General features: G+C 45.5%; 1 protein-coding gene across 1 annotated transcript in view; it reads left to right on the top strand.

Annotated features, from left to right (window-relative positions):
- arid3c (AT rich interactive domain 3C (BRIGHT-like)) overlaps window positions 1–20202 on the top strand; it is an 82623-nt gene that overhangs the window by 36975 nt on the left and 25446 nt on the right. Inside the window, exon 3 of the mRNA XM_085367756.1 lies at window positions 5003–5075. Coding sequence (XP_085223882.1) covers window positions 5003–5075 — 73 coding nt within the window. The remainder of the gene's footprint in view (window positions 1–5002; window positions 5076–20202) is intronic.

Raw genomic sequence — 20202 nt, 5'->3', positions numbered from 1 at the left:
TAATAACCCAAACTGGAAGCACCAGAGCTTCAGTTTCCCTGGGAGTGCAGTGTTGTTAATCCGCTGGAGGTCATCAGCCAAGTTCTGCCTTAGTTGTTCTAGTTGCCACGTATCATTGAGGTCTGCATTGTACCACCATCCCAGGCTCTTTATGGGCTTCTCTAAGACTGTTTGTACGACAATGGACTTCGATCAGGGTGCTGATACCCGGAGGACTGTGGGGATTCTCCTGCCTCTGGACTTCAATCGACTGATTTGACTTACTTTTTAAAAAGTATGTGTCAATGCGAGGCCCCTTTCTCAGCTCGCTGAGGCACTTCTTCTGTGTGTGAATGTGTGGATGATTGTGTAAAGTGTAAAGCGCTTTGGGGTCCTTAGGACCAAGTAAAGCGCTATACAAATACAGACCATTTACCATTTTACTTCTTCCTGCCTTTGTGGATTTTAAGGCCCATGTCAGTTGTTAGTTTTGACCAGCCACAAATGCAGTTCTGCAGCTTCTTTCCTACCATCATTGATGGTCCATTATTAGCAATGCTGGTTGATCTATTCATCGTTGGTACCGTCCGTGGTTCGTTGCCATTAAATCCATCCAGAAAGGGTCTTCATCCGCCCCTGCTTTCACAGGGGGTGACTAGTCGACTATCAAAATAATGGTTTGTGGCAGCCCTACTACAGTATTTGCTGCGTTAATGCAGCTATGGCGTTAACGTCATTTTAACAAGAGTAATGCTGACAGCACTAGAATAATAATCTCCAAATGTTTTATTATTACCAAGCAGCTCCTCTTTGATAGCTGCCGCGTCCATCTTGTTGTTGCCTGCAGGTGAAGCGATGGGGGAGGGGGAGCTGTGTTCAGTGATGGAGAGGCGAGGCCGAGTAACACAGCGTAGAGACAAAAGTGGACAAAAGAGAGGCAAACTAGCGGCTCCACAAGTATAATTATAAAGTAACATAGACTATATCGATATAAACGATATTGTCACATCTCATATCTCATCTCCCAAGAGGTTAAAACACAAGTTTATTTTTGTTATAAATACATCATCATCCTCCTATATCCAGTGTGTTATGGTGAAAGTTGTGAGAAGTCAAAAACAAGTAAACAAGACCGTGACTGCATAATAAAAGCCAAGAGATCTGCTCAGATAAACCCAAAATCAAACAGGAACAAATGGTTTTTTAAATAGTTGAGACACTAGGAAGCTCCTACGTAAGAAGGTAAGTTACATATTTAGCCCTAGTTTAAATACCTGAGACTCCACCATTTGGTTTTAGAACTGAAGACGTTTCTTGGCTGAGAGGTAAAGAAACTTCAAGAAGTCCAGACGATTTTATTTCCAACCTCCTTACACTTCCAGGACCTGGACCAGTCAGACATGTCAGACACATTTGTCACTGAGCCAGGCGTTCTTCTTTAACACCAAAACTAAGCTCAGACAGTCCCTTAGATTGGAATTCAAAAGCTGGGAAACTGATACCAGTTTAGCTGGATGGGGACATTCTTTGAAGTCTGCTAAATTTGTAACTAAACAAGTTCAGTATTCATATTCACGTTATCTGTATGTAAAAATAGTGAACATAATGCAGAATGGAAAAATTGTTTAAACTGAGTTTAACTTCAGAATATCAAAGTCATGAAGCAGGTAAAAGTTTAAATGTGTCCTTCTTAATGACTCTGTTGGAATGATTTCAATGGTGGGATAAAGAAGAACGAGATCAGGAGGTAAAGAAGAGGCAGAGTCAGGATTCAGTCTCTCCTGCATGAAGTCGAGGTTGAAGGTTTTCCTGAGTCGGAGCCTGATGCCAAAAAGCTGTAACGTCCTCTGTGACTGTGCTATGGAACAGATATGGATAGGGATGGGTATCGTTTAGGTTTTATCCGATACCGGTGCCAAACCGGTACTTTTGAAACGGTGCCGGTGCTTAAACGGTGCTCGAACCGGTGCTTAAAGAATGGAGAACACAAAATTGGTCCAAAAACCTCTCATGTGTAGCTGTTTTTTTTGTAAAAAGATAACAATGTTAGCCTTTTCTGCAGCTATAGGGCATATATGGTATCACTCTTGGCTGGAAGCAGTGCTTAAACAATGGAAAAAACACAAACTTTGTCCAAAAACCTCTCATGTTTAACTGTTTTCCACTTTTTCTTTGGTCATTTTAGCCTTTTTGGCCAGGGTGAAGGGAGTATCTGCCATCAAACAAGAAGACAGCCGCATGTAGCTATGATGATGTTTGCTAGTTCACCTTACATGCATTAATGTAATAACGTGGTTAGCCTACTCAACGTAAATTACACACGAACAACATTAAGCTACTCACGCAGAGAAGAACGGCTGCTGCTGCATCATCATCCTCATCATTTCTGCTACACTGGCAGGGCTAGGGGCCAGGACTCTCCTCTTCGGGTTTTTGGGGGATGTTGCTAACTCCGGGTCCGATAACAGGCACCACACCCGCAGTAGATGTGCTCGGTGTGAGGTCTCGCAGCAAGCTATCAAATACGGCGCATTTCTCGGCTTTAAAAAAACCCCGCTATGCGTCGCCAGGTGTTTCATCAGATTCGAGGTGTTACCTCCTTTGACAGTATCACAGTATCAGCTTAAAGCACTTGTTGCAGGCCGCTGAGTTTGCACAGACTTTTACAGCCAGACTTTGACCGCTTCGCCTTGGACATTTTTAATCTGTAGCTCTGCTCTAAAAGAACGGACATACCTGGCCCCGCCTACTATCCTCGGAAACGTAAAATGATTGGCTAGAATCTAAAGTGTATCACAGCTCAGGGGAAAAAAAGCACCGAAATGTGCGCTGCTTTTCGGTCTGGTTACTACCGTTTATGTCAGAACCGGTGCCATCATGGCAACGGATACCGGTACCCATCCCTAGATATGGATGTATCCTCATCTCTCTAAGAAGTCCCCGATGTTATCAACAAACACATCAACACACACAACAATCAACTAAAAATCCAAACGTCAGTGAACCTAACAGTCCAACTTTATGAAAATGATTTCCACATTACTCACACGTGTACATCACATCACTCAGGGCCTCTGTGGGCACAGAGCATTCAGAGAGAATCAGTGTCAGGTTTGGTTTTCATGTTTTATTAATAACTAAAATCCATTATCTGTATGTTTGTCACATATCTGACTAAGTATAGTTACTGTAGGTAATAAACTGAGAAATCTCCTCACTGCAATATACTGAACTAAAATCCAACGTTAGAGGCTGGATTAACTGAGCATGACCCTGGATAGTTATCTGTGTCCAGCTGAGAGTGAATGCGCGCTCGTGTGTAATTAAAACAAATGAACTTAAATCATCAGTGTCGTCTGTACTGACAGGAGTGACAGCTTTCACTGTAACCATCCCTTTATCATTAGACATGTGGGAACATTTGCACTCATATGTTCAGCTAACAGGAAAAAGAGATGGATTTGACAATGAAGAGTGGAAAATTAAAGACTTTCAAATCTTTTAAATTCTGTTTTGTGAAATATATTTTTGATTTGAAGTAATTATTAATGGATTAATAATTCATTTTATACATAATAAATCATTGTTGATGCTTTTATTTCAAATTAAGTTTTTAAATAACGAATTACCTGATTAATGTTTGATAGATGTTAAAAGACTTTGCCAAATTAATTTACTAATGATATTTTATTCATTATTGAAGCACAAAGTTCTTTATTTTGATGCGCATGAGTCTTCTGGTCCTTCGTTCAGTGGAAATATTGGAACACCTGAACTCAGTTATTTGGACGGCCTTTCCTAAAACGTCCATAGTCCTTTACACCACAGACCAACTCCAGGGGACACCTCCCACCAGGGGTTAAATGTCTCAGTCTCTTAGATGAGAGGTCAAACATCTTTGCAAACCTGAATAAGTCAGTTGCCTTTTTTTAAGCTTGTGAATCTCTGTTTGAATCCCTGGCAGTGCAAGAAGCATGACCACACATGCTGTAAACTATTGTACAGATTCATGTAGCACCTTATTCTGTGTAATCACTGAATTTCTTTTTCCTATTTTGAATCTTTTTTCTGTTTCAAATGTCATTTTTCACTGCAGCAGTTTAGGCAACAAAACCGCTGGTTTAGGAAACATGATGGTTTATGCCTACAAAGGAGCAACAGTGACAGAGAAGGAAAATTAATGAAAATTAATTAATTAATTAAAAAATCAATCTGGACAATAAGGCGGCACGGTGGTTAGCACTGTTGCCGCACAGCAAGAAGGTCCTGAGTTCAATTCCACCATCAGGCCGGGGTCTTTCTGTGTGGAGTTTGCATGTTCTCCCCGTGTTTGCGTGGGTTCTCTCCGGGTACTCCGGCTTCCTCCCACCGTCCAAAGACATGCAGTTTGTAGGGATAGGTTAATTGGATAATTCAAATTGCCACTAGGTGTGAATGTGCGAGTGAATGTGAGTGTGAATGGTTGTCTGTCCCTGTGTGTTGGCCCTGCGACAGACTGGCGACCTGTCCAGGGTGTACCCCACCTCTCGCCCTATGACAGCTGGGATAGGCTCCAGCGCCCCCCGCGACCCTGAAAAGGATAAGCGGTAGCGAATGGATGGATGGAATCTGGACAATATGTTTATGATATTTTTAGTAAAGTAATTTAGTAGTTTAGTAAATAAATAGGGCAAAACATTAGAAATAATAGAAACACACAGGAAAATTACAGCCTCATTATCTTAGCATGCTTGTGCTAACTGCCCGTATTTTGTAATAAGTTAGATATATTTAAACAGAACAGAAAAACCTGACATATTGTTTACTGTAGATCTGGGACATGTAGAGCTGGAAGCTGTTTATGGCCATAAATAATAACATATTTTTTATTGACGGTGCATGTTAAACCCATGAGATACACTCACTGTGTTCAGGATGAATCAGAATTTCTTGATGGGGCCGTCCTCACTGTTCAGGGGGCATCATCAACGATTAATCAATGTTGAAGAAATGATTTTGATATTTTGTTCTTTCTTTTTTTCAGTTATACGAACTGGATGATGATGAAAAACGCAAAGAGTTTCTCGATGACCTTTTCAGTTTCATGCAGAAACGGGGTAAGTAGAACATTCATATGTCAGTTGTGGCTTCCTGGGAGCAGGAGACGTGGCCCTCACAGTCACATTAACACTTGGGGGTCTATAAACAGCTTTAATGTGCTAATGTTATAGTTCCACTTACTCATAGCAGAAGTCATTCTTACAGATTGGGACTTTGTTTTCCAGATAAGTGACTTTTAAAGCCAAACAGGAAATGAAATCCCTCAGAAAGATCATGTTTGGTTTGTCATGTTAAACCAGGCCTTTTAAACTATTTCTCTGCATAAGTTACCTTGAAAAAATTAAATATCAGTATAAACTCATTTCAGTTCACTTATACAGTTACTTATTTATACAGCACCAGTTCAAACCAGTGCCTGTCAACATTACAAAGAGGACTGCAGTGGTTTTGTAGGACTGTGGCTCAGCACTTGGTGACAGAGAACCCCGATAGAACCTAGAAAGGTTCATCACTGAGAGACGTGACCCAGAAGTATCTGTGTGACTGCCATAATAAGAGCTGTTCCAGTTCTCCAAATACTAAGGAAAGGAGCTTCAATGCTTCCTTTGTTGCTTCCCTTAGCATAGGATACACTGGACTGTCCTTCATGAACAGGGAGGAGAAAGTGCTGCATGAAGAACGCAGAACACTATATAAGCTCAAGATTATGATCTACATCAATGGATATAAGTGTGGTTAAAGCTCTGTCTAATCAGTTTTCATTAGTGGTGTGTTTTGCTGTATTTTCAACAGGCTTGCGCTTTCCTATCCTCTTTTAGACCGGTCTGTTGTCCACCTCATATCAGATCGTACCTTAAGGTCCAAATTAGTCGCCTCAGCCGCACAAGAATCCGGGTCACGGCACCAAGTGTTAAAAACAGTTCTTTTAGATTCTTAGGGCCAAAAAGACACAAGGCTCAAAAGTGGTCTTTTTACTTTAAAAATGATCTTTATTTTACATATCCGGATATGGAGACCTTTCTCATAACACACAACCCAAGGTCTGAAGCACAAACAGAAGCCTGGTTATTTATATACTTGCTCTCACGTCACACCACATGATCAAACAGCCTAGTTGCTTTCACTTTCACTTCATTCTAGCTGCAAAAGCACGCTTCTGCAAAAGTTTCCTGTCAGCACTTTCTGGCACAGAGTGTACTCAGAGTTAGGCCTTTCTTATATTAAAACAATATAATCAGCAAATACGCATTCAAAATATATAATTCAAATCTTAACACAGTATTTAGCATGAACTTTTATTTCAGTACAGTTCTGCTGGCAAAAGCGATGGAAGGAGGAAACTTTACAACTACGTGTCACAAAGATGTTTTTCAGTGTTAGGTTTCATAACATTTCATTAAATTGTGTGCCTGAGGATTTTAATTGAATTGAATTTGACCCTTTTAATTTCTCCTGAAAGTGAATCACCCATGCATAAGGCCAGATGCAAAAATGCTCCTGTTCATAACCTTTAGCTGCAGTCTTTTTGCTCATGGTTTGGGTTACAACTCATTATGTAGCCAAGTAAAGACAGTAACACTATAACAGAAGTGTAGAATTATGTACCACAAAATTCAAATCCTTATTTCTCTTTCATAGAGAATCAGTAGTTAAGATCTTTCGATCTGCTAGAATATGATGAGCACAAAAATATAAAACATTTCTTTAGTTTTCAGTTGGACATGTCCCAACAGCTCACCCGGGAGGTGTCCTAGTCAGATGCCCAAACTACCTCGATTAGCTCCTTGTGATGAGGGCGAGTAGAGGCTCTACTCTGAGCCCCTCTCAAATAACTGAACTCTTCGCCCTGTCCTTAAGACAGAGGCCAGTCACCCTTTGGGAAAAAATTAACTTGTAATTCTTTCAGTTGATGCCCACAGCTCGTGGGGATAGGTGCGGGTATGGGGACGACGATGTACTGGTAAATTGACAGCTTTGCGTTTATGCACAGCTTTCTCTTTACCATGATGGACCCATGCAGTGTTGCACATTACTGCAAATGCTGTCCCAATCCATGTGTCAGTCTCCACATTGTGCCTCTTGGATCCGGTGGTTGACTAATGAATCAACCAATGGACTCACTGGCACCCTGGCATAGACCTTCCTCTGGAGGCTGAGGAGGGTGATCCCCTTAGCTGAAGTACACCCTACAGTCCCCCACAACACCTCCTTCAGCTTGATGGTTACCTTAACCTCTGGTTGCCACAATCTAGTATAGGGACTATCATTATGACAGGCACCAGCCACCTGATGAATGGACATGGTCCGTTGGGATTCAGTGTCCTCAGCCTCCCTCGGAACGAAGTGAAGTACTGCTGGTGGTGGGACTTCAAAATCTTGTGGACAGAGGGCCTCTGCCAGGCATTCCCAGAACACCCTCACCATACATTTATGTGTGCCAGGCTTGTCCAGCATCCACCTCAGCTGCTGTCTTCACTTCAGGGTCCAGAACATATGACCGTAGATCAACTTGTGACCTAGGGTGGCCTGCTACCACGGGCATCCTTATGTACGAACATGGTTTTTGTTATGGACAAGCTGTCCTTACCCAGAACCAGTTTGCCTTGAGAGTCCCTACCAAGGAGCAAACGCCCCAAATGACAGAGCCTCTGGGACCACATAAACCCCTCCATGCTGACGACACATGGAGGGAAGTCCATCATCTAACAGAGAATAAAAAGCTTAATCAGTTACAGTGACTGTCAGTTTTAGAAACACAGGGTTAGCGTACCTTGTGTTTATTATTGTAAACACAATGCATGTGTAGGTATTTGTGTGCTCTTATGTGCTGCTTACCTAACAATGCGACAACGGAAAAATAGATATTTTGTTGAGTTCATACATATTCCATTCTAGGACATCATGGTCTATTTTTATGTGTTGTGAATTAAATCAGCTTCATTATTTCTCAGTTTGACCACAGTAGAGTCTGCTGTTTGCTTTCCTGTAATCATTATGGTAAATAAATGACTACAGAATAAAAAGTATAAAACTATAATTATAGTCTTCCTTAAGCAAAAGTCCTCTTTGATCAGAGTCCGGCTGTATGCTGAGACAGCTGCAGAGCAGCCTTAGATGGAGTAATGATGTAGCTGGCTGGTCACTTGGGCTTAGTGATAGTATGGATTGTTGTGGAGCGTTCAATTAGAATTGATTTTCGACTTAGTGTAGGGAGATATTGTCAGTGCAGAGCAGATCAGCAGCAGCTTGTTTGTGACAACTTTGATCACAGTGGACTGCTTCAAATGTCCCAGTCAGTATTTCTTGAAAACAACATTGTGTACTGACAAATAAATGTCACTCCGACAGCCTCGTTAACCGTATTAATGGAAAGTGTCAAACATGGCTTCATGCTGCTTTAATATTCTCACCCATATTAAACATGCTATACTGTCATAGCATGTTTTAGTTGTGATTTTGGACCAGTTCCACTGACTCTTGACACGGTGGTGTAAAAAGTGTTTACCCCCCTCCTGATTTCCTATTTTAAGTATATTTTTCACACGTAAATGTTTCTGATAATCAAACAAATTTAAATATTAATGTATTGATTTTATAACATAAATTAACTGTGGTGTACAGTCACACGTCTTTGGAAAGCTGAGTCCAAGTTCTCTAGCCACACCCAGGCCTGATTACTGTCACACCTGTTCTGTGATCCAAGACGTTTAGGAACAACCAGAAACGAAGTAACTGAGCTTGATCAGTCTGGAAAATGTTATAATGCTGTTATAAAGCTGTGGGACTCCAGTGAACCACGGTGAGACCCATCATGGCGAAAACACACAACAGTGGTGAACCTTCCCAGGAGTGGCTGACTGAGCAAAATTACTCCAAGAGTGCAGTTACAGCATTTACATTTCTGTTAGACTACTTTTAATTAAGTGCTTTAGCCCACTTACAATGAAAATTTTAAACAATCTTGTTCATGACCTGTAGCATGTTAACACTATTGGAAGTAAAAAAAATAACTTGAACTCTAATTTTGAAAACACACATGAAGCTCTGACTCGTATGAGTCTGTGTGAAGCTCCTGCTGTGGTCTGAGAGAGAGTCCTGTAACTCTGTCTGCAAAATACAGAATATAATCACCAATGTTGGGCAGGTTACATTGAAAAAGTAATTAATTATAATTACTAGTTACTTCTTCAAAAAGTAACCGAGTTTTGCAAACAACAAAGTTTTTTGCAGCTGTTTACTGTCACGGCTGCCGAGGCGAGCCGTGTGGAGTTGGAAGAAGGACCCAAGATGCAGGCAGTGGATGAGATACCGGTGGTTTTATTTACAGAGGTGTAGTGGCAAACAAACAGTGGGGCATAACAATTAACTAAAGACACCTAAACTGGGAGAACTAAAAATAACAGACCTGGGAGCATATGACAACGGGATGAGAAGCAGAGAGACGCAGACGAGGAACAGGACACCGTGGAACACAGGGTAACAGACTGACACGGAGTTACACAGACGAACCGGCAACAGGCAGGAAAACACACAGGGCTTAAATACACACACCAGTAATCAGGGGATGAGAGACAAGAGGGCAACACAGCTGGGAGGAATCTGGGCTGACGGGACAGGGGAAACGTAAACTGATCACACTCACATACGACACGGACCTTCACAATAAAACAGGAAACTCAGACACATGGAACCAGACAAGACATTGAACTAAACAGACAGATTCACAAACAGATGGGGAGACACCATAGACAGACAGATACAGACGCAGACTCAGAGGCAGACCGAATATAACACAGAACCTAAACAATCATCTAGAAAATGATAACAAACTAAAAGCGCTGGGTCACTGACCCAGGACCATGACAGTACCCCCTCAAGGGCTGGCCCCAGACAGCCCAGCAGAAACACAAAAACAGACCAAAACAAAACAGAAAAGGACGCGACCAGGGCGGGCGGAGGGGGCCCAGGACGGAGGGACAGAGTCCAAAAAGGCCCAGATGGCCAAGTTCAGGAGGCCGACCATGCGAATGGCAGCGGGGCAGGTCCGGATGCCGGCCACGCAGTAGGCAGTGGCGCGGAAACAGTTCTGGGGGCCGACCGTGCAGACGGCAACAGCGGCGTGGAAACAGTTCTGGGGGCCGACTGTGCAGACGGCAACAGCGGCGTGGAAACAGTCCTGGGGGCCGACCGTGCGGACAGCAAAAGCGGCGTGGAAACAAGTCCGGAGGCCGGCCACGCGGAAGGCAGTGGCGGCGTTCAGGAGGGCGTTCAGGAGGGCGTCCACGGTGGCGGAGATGCCCAACAAGCGGCCTGGCAGATGACCGACGATGTGGAGGTGGTAGTAGGGGACCTGAAGGCTGCGTGGCCCCTGCAGCCCCAGGCGAAGTGGAGGCTGGACCAGACGAGGCGGAAGCGGAGGCTGGACCAGACGAAGCTGATGAGGACGCTGAAGCAGAAGCTGGACCAGGCGATGCTAATGCTGAAGTTGGACCAGGCGATGCTGATGCTGAAGCTGAAGTTGGACCAGGCGACGCTGATGAGGATGAAGACACGGAGGCTGGACCAGACGAGGATGATGAGGATGCGGAGGCTGGACCAGACGAGGATGATGAGGATGCGGAGGCTGGACCAGGCGAAGAGGCTGAAGCAGAAGCGGAGGCCGGACCAGGCGAAGCAGCTGATGAGGATGCAGAAGCGGAGGCCGGACCAGGCGAAGCAGCTGATGAGGATGCTGAAGCGGAGGCCGGACCAGGCGAAGCAGCTGATGAGGATGCTGAAGCTGGAGCCGGACCAGGCGAAGCAGCTGATGAGGATGCTGAAGCTGGAGCCGGACCAGGCGAAGCAGCTGATGAGGATGCTGGAGCCGGACCAGGCGATGCTGAAGCAGATGCTGAAACCGGACCAGGCGAGGCCGAAGACTCTGAGGCCGCAGCAGGCGAGGATGATGAAGCTGCAGCAGGCGAGGGTGATGAGACTGCAGCAGGCGAGGGTGATGAGACTGCAGCTGATGGCTGGACGGGCTCCTCGGGCCCCCCAGCTGACGAGGCAGGAGGCTGGACGGGCTCCTCGGGCCCCCCAGCTGACGAGGCAGAAGGCTGGACGGGCTCCTCGGGCCCCCCAGCTGACGAGGCAGGACACTGGACGGGCTCCTCGGGCCCCCCAGCAAAAACAGTCTCAGAACCAGTGGGCACTGGAGCCCCTGGCACACACAGAACAGAACCAGCAGGTGCGGAGACCTCTGGCAGGAACGCAACAGAACCAGCAGGCACACGGGCCTCTGGCAGGAACGCAACAGGACCAGCAGGCACACGGGCCTCTGGCAGGGACAGAACAGGACCAGCAGGCACGCGGGCCTCTGGCAGGGACAGAACAGGACCAGCAGGCACGCGGGCCTCTGGCAAACACATAGCGGCCTGCAGCTGCGCAGAGCATTGACCCTGCTCAGGCAGCGACAGCCGGGTGCAGTCCTCAGCTGGCTTCTTAAACTCCAGGGGTCCAGAGTCTGATGGGGGCTGAAACCCAGCCTCTGGGGAGGCCCTGGAGTGCATCTCAGTCTCAGAACTAGCCAGCCTTTGAGGAATGTTGACATTATTATTAGATTTGTCTCTCTGCTTGGAATGGATGGGCGAGGAATAGTGTCTTTCGGGTAGAATTGACTTATATTGTTTTACAGGTGAAGCAACTGACACAGGATGCAGGGCTGGTGGCTGCTGAACAGGAGGCTGAACTGAAGGTGACTGACATAATGGTTGTGATGACAACGGTGGTGAAGTTGGAGACTGAACGGAGGATAAAGCTGATGATTCTTCTGCCAACTGAGCTACTGACTGGGCTATGGATTGTAACATGGTTTGTAATAAGTCCGGCTGTGACTGTAATGGAGCTCTGGATTGTGAGGCTGAATGTGGCGGAGGTGGCGACTGGGCTTCTGGCCGGGCGGCTAACTGAGCTTCTGGCCGGGCAGCTAACTGAGCTTCTGGCCGGGCGGCTAACTGAGCTTCTGGCCGGGCGGCTAACTGAGCTTCAGGCGATAAACAGTTTTTGTCCTGTGCCGTACAGAACATCACCCCTGAGTAGACGGTCCCACAGTTCAGACCAACAATACTGTCCTGTCCACTCACCACAGCTGGCCGCTCGGAAATCCCCAGGTCCGACTGTGGCGAGGAGCGTCGGCAGCGTGAGCGCCGTTTCCCCCTTGAAGGCTGGGTTGACGGGCCGGGCAGAACATCCTCTGTCGGACCGGGCAGTGAAGCATGAGTTGCAGGGTGGGTGGTAGCAGCCGGGGGGTGAAGACGGAGTCCGTTCAGAATGAAATTCTGTGCGAGCGGGTGAAGTGAGCTGAGCAGCCAGGGGAGACCAGAAACCAAGCGCTGTAGCCGATTAGCCACGGCTTGGCGAAATTCTCTCCCCTCGTGCTCCAGCCACGCGTTAATTAATTTGTCCACGGAGTAAACAATGTCCTCCCGGAGCTCCTTGGGCGGGTTGAATGCTGCTGGGTCCATAGTGGCTGGTTCGTACTGTCACGGCTGCCGAGGCGAGCCGTGTGGAGTAGGAAGAAGGACCCAAGATGCAGGCAGTGGATGAGATACCGGTGGTTTTATTTACAGAGGTGTAGTGGCAAACAAACAGTGGGGCATAACAATTAACTAAAGACACCTAAACTGGGAGAACTAAAAATAACAGACCTGGGAGCATATGACAAAGGGATGAGAAGCAGAGAGACGCAGACGAGGAACAGGACACCGTGGAACACAGGGTAACAGACTGACACGGAGGAACACAGACGAACCGGCAACAGGCAGGAAAACACACAGGGCTTAAATACACACACCAGTAATCAGGGGATGAGAGACAGGAGGGCAACACAGCTGGGAGGAATCTGGGCTGACGGGACAGGGGAAACGTAAACTGATCACACTCACATACGACACGGACCTTCACAATAAAACAGGAAACTCAGACACATGGAACCAGACAAGACATTGAACTAAACAGACAGATTCACAAACAGATGGGGAGACACCATAGACAGACAGATACAGACGCAGACTCAGAGGCAGACCGAATATAACACAGAACCTAAACAATCATCTAGAAAATGATAACAAACTAAAAGCGCTGGGTCACCGACCCAGGACCATGACATTTACTAAAAATGCAGCCAAGGCGTTTTTTAAATAAATATTTCAAACTATTTACAGAACAATCAGCTGCTCTGCATCAGATAAGAGTCACACAAATTATTTGTGCTGCTCCAAAAAATAATTTCTGTCCACGATAAAGGAGAACAACACAGCCTGATACCTGCAGGGCTGACAGCAGCAGGTGTGTCACTGCTCCTGTTTCCCCCTAGAGACAGTGTTTACACTGTAATCTGTCTTTCAAGATTCAAGATTCAAGAGCTTTATTGTCAGTACACAGTACACACAGTACACACAGTACACACAGTATACACGTACCGAAATGCTGTTTCACCACAAGCCCCGCATGGTGCATTTGTAAGTGTACAAAAGATATAAATAATAATAAATAAATAACGTGCTACATTTCTGTAAAATTAAGAGGTAAAAAAGTACTAATTACTGACTATACAATACTATAATGATAACTATACAATACTAACTGCACGATAAACAAAGACAGGACCGAGACAATGTGAAGTGGATTGTTGTTTGTGTTGTTTTTGAGTCTTTTGATGAGTACTGTGAGGTGTGTGTGAGGTGTGTGTGTATATCAGTGAGTTGAAGCTCTTGCTCTGTCTGGTCGTTACAGTTTTGATGCTGCGAAACCGTCTGGCAGATGTAGGGAGGGAGAACAGCATGTGAGGGGTGGAGAGTGTCCTTCACTATGCTGTTCGCACGTTGGATAATGTGTTTGTCGTACATTTGGGAGACGGGTGCAGAGGGCCTCCAGTGACCCTCTCTGCTGTCCTCACTATCCGCTGCTGGCTTTTTAGCAGCACCTGTGACATTCAGCGGTCGCCACATTGTTCTGACACACACAACAAAACCATTGACTACACAACACACTAACTTTAGAGTCCAAACACACTGAACGTCACAAATCTCTCACATCTCAAAACTCTCTTTCTTTCACTCTCCAGCCGCTGTCACTCCTAAAACTTGCCCCTCTTCCTGAATAACCAAACGTCATGTTGCCATATCACATATCATATACATTTTTCCACCAATAGAAAGGCTGGGTTTTTTGTTTTTGTTTGTTTGTCTGCACGGCTCTAGAGCTCTGATGCTTCGCATTACGCTCGGTGATGTAATGCAGCTGCTTGGCCAGAGAAACCTGAAGCTCTCTATCCACAGTTATAGAGAGAATCTGAAGGCTATGTGAATTTTGTAGGTCTGCAGCCATTTAGAAGAAGAAGATAAGACTTTATTGATCCCACCACGGGGACATTTTTTGCGTTGTCCTGCAGAAAGTTGGCGAGCTCTGCACACTGTGCTCCTCAGCGTCCGTTGACCCCACTCTGTGCAGTCTACCACTGTGTGGCTGAGTTGCTGTCACTCCCAGTCACTTCCACTTTCTTATAATACCACTAACAGTTGTCTGTGGAATATTTAGTGAGGAAATTTCATGACTGGGCTCAATGAACAGGTGGTATCAAGGAAGAATTTACTGAACTGCTGACAGTAACCTGTTTTTTCAACAAGGCCTAGTTGCTTGATTTTATGGACCCGAGGTGACAAAAGTGATTATAACCCCAGAATTGAATGATTTGGATGGGTAAGTGAATACCTGAGGCAGGGCACACCTCAGGTTGCCAGTCTGTCACAAGGCTAACAAAATAGATTAATATAAATAACCTCAATGTTGGATCAAACCTCACATGACGCCTCAGGTTGTTAGTAAAGTCGTGCTGTATTACAGCCGTTACATGACTTTTCGCCTGTATGTCTCAAACAGTTTGTCAAACACTGTCAAAATTCTAAAAACATTTCAGAGGTTTTTTGTGTTTTTACATTTTAAAAAGTTTAGTTTACTCAATGCCAGAGTTTGTGTAGATGAATTGTAGATGAATATTATTTTGTTACACTATTACAACATCTATTACAGTAAAGGTTTTCTTTGATTCGTCAGAGGAAGTTAAATACCTTGACCCATCTAGCAGCTGATGCTTTGTCAATCCACAATTTAGAGATTCTACCAACTTTCATCACCAAACAGATTCATTCGATGTATCAGAAGAAGTCTTTTAATGAAATACCTAAAGGATTGTGTCTCTGGCTTTTGATGTGTCGTAATGCTAACCCTGCCACTCCCTTTGGCTTTCACTTGGTTTTCACATGTTAAAGTCATCACACATGTTTTATTGCATCATTTCAGTAAGTTGTTTTAAGGTTTCACTTCCACAGTTTAGTATTTTATATTTGTGCTTTTGCATCTATTTGCTCCTTTTTTGTTCTATTAACAATTAAGAAGTTTTTACAATTACAGCTCTTAATGAGCAAACGCTTGACTTCAGCTATCATCCATCTTACAATTACACAGGAAAATGGGGAGAGTAATTTTTCCAGAGTTAATTTTATTTTCACTCATTTTGGATTGTAATCATTTCGATTGGCCGCCAGAGTTGGAGCAAAAGAACAGAGGAAATTCCCATGGAGTAATATGGGGTGACCACGCCCACTATCCCTCAGTGGAACAGAGACAACTGTCAGAGGTGAGCCAGGTAAGTGAGTAAAGTGCTCAATAATGATTGAATTTAGGATGAAATGGGGGATTTGTGTTTATCTGAAAGGTCTGTGAGTAACATTACAGCTTGAGAGTTTGTGGCTCTTACATGCTGCATAATTGGCAAGGTTGACACTTACGTTAGCTTCTGCTAAATTAATGTCATTAGACTCACAGACAGCATTAAGGTATATATCACTAAACTAAGTTTAGCATTGCTCAATAGCTGCTTTAGGTAGGATAACTGACTGAGTAGTGTGTTTGTAGCAAATCCAGTGCACCAATGTTTTATCCAAAGGTCGGTGAGCACGTGTTTTACTCCAAACTGAGTCATGAAAATTGACTTTTTTACCTGATGTTCTGTTAGTAATATGTGTGTTTTATCGAGGATTGACGTTTGTGGATGTTTCACCTGTTCAGTTAGAGAGCACGTGTGGTTTACTCTGAACTGAGTCACATACACGACTGTTTTCGCCTGATCGTTGGTTAGGAGCATGTGTGTTTAATGGACTGAGTCTTGTATGTGTACTGCTGTTATATGGGCTCAAAATGTGGTCATAAATATTTTGTACTTGTAAATCAGGATTTGTATGTGTAAAAAGAATGTGTGTGTGTAAAAAAGATTGTTACATTTGTGATTGACATGACATTGACCAATCAGATGAAAGGAAGAAAAATAGGGTCAAAATTCGTACTTGTAACTTGCAGGGTTTTTTTTGGCTAAGTCCACACACAAATTCTTCTTACACATACAAAACTGATTTACAAGTACAAAATATTTATGACCACATTTTGAGCCCATACTGTTAGTTTAGCAAGCACGTGTGTTTTACTCGAATTGAAAAGCATACATGGTTGCAGTCTGCACAAGTGTGCAGTTTTAGATGTTTCTTAAGCCATTTGTGTTTTGTGTGTGCCTGTGTTTTGTTCAATTTTGTAAGTATTTGTAGTAAATCTAATTATTTAAAAATATCCTTTTCATATCATGAAGGATGTGAGCTGTGCGTGTGAAGTACAGAGAGCAACAGAAGTGCATCAGTTTTGAGGGCCAGCTGACCTACAGATCATTTCTGGAACGCGGTGAGTAAAAAACTTCAACATTTCCTGCGTGTTTCATGGTGTGAATCAGTCAAGCTTTGGGATGATGTTATAATAGCTGCTATACCAACTGTTTAGGTTTATTTTGTTCAATTAAGTTAATTTCACTTTCTTTGCCTTGTTCTGGTGTTTATTTCAAATGTATAATGCAATTTTATTATGTTCACAGTTGCCAAGAAGTTCAACATCCCGAACATGTGGCTTCTCTAAGATACCGAAACCAAAAACAAGGGGCACAAGAGTCCAAAGCCAGTCCAAAAACACAAGAAAACAGCCCACAAACACAGGAAAACAGATCAAAAACAAAACCAAACTAGAGCTCAACAAGAGTCCAAGAAAAGTTCAGGGGGTCGACCCGGGGGTCGACAACACAAGGACGAGGACAGTTCTGGAGGCCGGCCGTGCACACGGCAACGGTGGCCACGCAGGCAAACCCAATCAGGAGGCCGACCACTTGGAAGGCAGTGGCGGCCACTGAGCAGGTCCGGAGGCCGTCCCCGAAGGCCATGATGCCAACTTGGAGGCCTGGAAAACGGCCAGCAGAGGCGAAGCGGAACAGGTCGAGCTGGCTATGACGGCGGTGTGGCAACCGCAGGACCAGATGAGGCAGGACCAGACGAAGACGAAGGCGAGGCAGGACCAGACGAAGGCGAGGCAGGACCAGACGAAGACGAAGGCAGAGCTGGACCAGACAAAGCTGGACCAGACAAAGCTGGACCAGACAAAGCTGGACCAGACAAAGCTGGACCAGACGAAGACGGAGCTGAGGCTGGACCAGGCGTAGATGAAGGCACGGAGGCTGGACCAGGCGTGGATGAAGGCACGGAGGCTGGACCAGGCGGCAGCGGGATGGCTGCGGAACCTGACGGCGGTGATGCTGCAGGCGGTGATGTAGAAGTCGCGGGGGATGATTCAGCAGATGACGGCTGAACAGACTTCCCCGGACCGTCAGCAGACGTGAGGATGTGCTTGCTGGGTCCTCCAGGACCCCCAGCAGACGAGGCGTGGTGCTGGACGGGCTCCTCGGACCCACCAGCTGACTTGGCTTTAAGCTGGACGGGCGACTCGGGCCCTCCAGCAGACGACACTTGAGGCTAGCTGGGTTCTCCCGAACCCCCGGCTGACGACACTTGAGGCTGGCTGGGCTCCTCAGGCCCTCCAGCCGACGAGGCAGGACGCTGGCTGGGTTCACCTGAACCCCCAGCTAACATGGCTTGAGACTGGACGGCTCCTCGGGCCCTCCAGTGTAAACAGACACTGAAGCAGCAGGTACTGAGACCTCTGCCAGTGTGGACACTGGCTGGGACTGAGCAGCACAGTGGCTAGACTCAGGCAGCAACAGTGGGATGCAGTCCTCAGAGGGCTGGAAGTGTTCCCCAATACACTCAGCAGAGGACAGAGGCGGGCGGGTGAACTCACTTGAACTCTCAGGGGGTGCTGAGAGCTGAGACTGTTCTGGTGAGTTCTCCAGTGAGGCTGCTGGCGCTGGCGTCTTGACCTCTAGGGGTCCAGAGTTGGTTGGTGACTGACACCCAGCCTCTGGGGAGGCCCTAGAGGGAGCAACTGTCTCTGACATGGCCAGCTTAAGAGAACCAGCAGATATTGTGGTGATGTGTGTTCCCTGCTTTGAATGAGACAGTGAGGATGGTGGCTGAATGAGCGAGTGGGTAGGCTGCTGAACTGGTGGCAACTGAGCTACAGGTGGCGAAGTTGTAACAGGTGGTGGAGTGGCTGGCTGAACTGAGGGCAGCTGGGCTGCTGGCTGAACTGAGGGCAGCTGGGCTGCTGGCTGAACTGATAACTGTGTTACAGGCCCCACATTAACTTGTGGTGAAGGTGTGGATGGGGGGATATGGTCAGGAAAAACTGTTTCGGGGAAGTTTATTGCTTTACCTGAAGGAACCGATGCGGACGAAAAGGCTCCCCTAACATAGTCATTCCCTAAACTCGTGGTGCTTGACTCAGTAACTCCAGGTTTAGAAACAACAGCGTGAACACAGTCATTAACCCTGAATGTGGGCTCAGCAAAGGCAGTCTTTGGAGCAGTGGCCATGGGTGAGACGGAAAAATTATTGTTATATTCAGAAGACACACAAAAAATAGCTTTCGTCTCGGAGACGGCTCCGACGGACCGGATAATTCCTCGTCCGGCCGGTCGGACGGCACGTCCTCCATTGAAGCGAGTGGGCGAGCAGTAGCGGCGGGAGGGTGAAGGTGAAGCTCGTGAAGAACAAAATTCTGTACGAGCGGATGCAGTGAGTCCAATAACCAGGGGTAACTGGAAATAAGGTGTTGTAGGTTGGCTTCCACAGTGTAAAGAGACGCTTCTCCCTCATGCTCTAACCACTGGTTGATTAATCTAGAAGCAGAGTCGATAACGGCCTCCTGAAGCTCCCTGGGTGGGCTGAATGCCGCTGGATCCATATCTGGCTGGTCCGTACTGTCATGGCGAGTGAGATGAGCCGTGTGGAAAATAAAGGAGGATCCAAACGCAGGCACTTGTACAGGTGTGAGGGTGGTTTATTAAACACAAAAGGAAATGGCCAAACGGCGAACGGAGCAAAGACTAAACTAAACTGGGAACAAACTAACTACAGAACACGAACCTGGACATGAATGAGAGCGGGCGGAAACAGATGATGGTTGACTGCAGGGAAACACACAGATGAAGCAGGGTGGAAACACAGACGGACCAGCAACTACAATGACAGAGGACACAACTTAAATACACACAGAGAAACACAGGGGAATTACACACAGGTGGTGGACACAGCTGGGAATAATCAACAAGACGAGACAGAGGTAAAACTGAACACACTCACATGAGACGCAGACCTTCACAATAAAACAGGAAACGAGAACACTACACCAAGACACAGACCTGACACTGAGAGACAGACAGAATGACACATGGAACCTGAACTAAACTAAACGTGAGATACAACCGAGAACAAATCCTTAAACATGAATAAACAGAACCATAGAATTCTAATTCTAATAATAATAATAATAATAATAATAATACTCATAGCGCCCAAAACCACAACAAACATTCAAAAATAAACTAATCAATCAAAACTCAAAATACTGGGTCGAAACTGACCCAGAACCGTGACAACATGTATGCTTCAAACAGGACCACTGTTGCATAGCTGGTGCAATGAAGCAAAACACTTTGAAAAAACAATTGAAAAATTTCAAAAATGTAACTAAAACGTTGGCAACAAAACATCAAAGTGCTTTTGCTTTCAGTTGGCTGACATTTGACCCCAAGAGACTGACCACTGGACCAGGTAACATGCTTTCTTGAAATGCATTGGACTGGGGCTGTGAGATGGCAGAGACTCTTCAGCTACCGATCAACACCAAGCTGTTAAATGTTAGACGGGCAAAACACCA

The sequence above is a fragment of the Diplotaxodon limnothrissa genome, linkage group LG12 (assembly GCF_057381915.1).
Source record: "Diplotaxodon limnothrissa isolate DT_005_m linkage group LG12, D_limnothrissa_male_GT1.1, whole genome shotgun sequence".
In the NCBI taxonomy this organism is placed as follows: Eukaryota; Metazoa; Chordata; class Actinopteri; order Cichliformes; family Cichlidae; genus Diplotaxodon; species Diplotaxodon limnothrissa.
The sequence above is the reverse complement of the archived record's forward strand: the minus strand, read 5'-3'. Positions and strand labels throughout refer to the sequence as shown.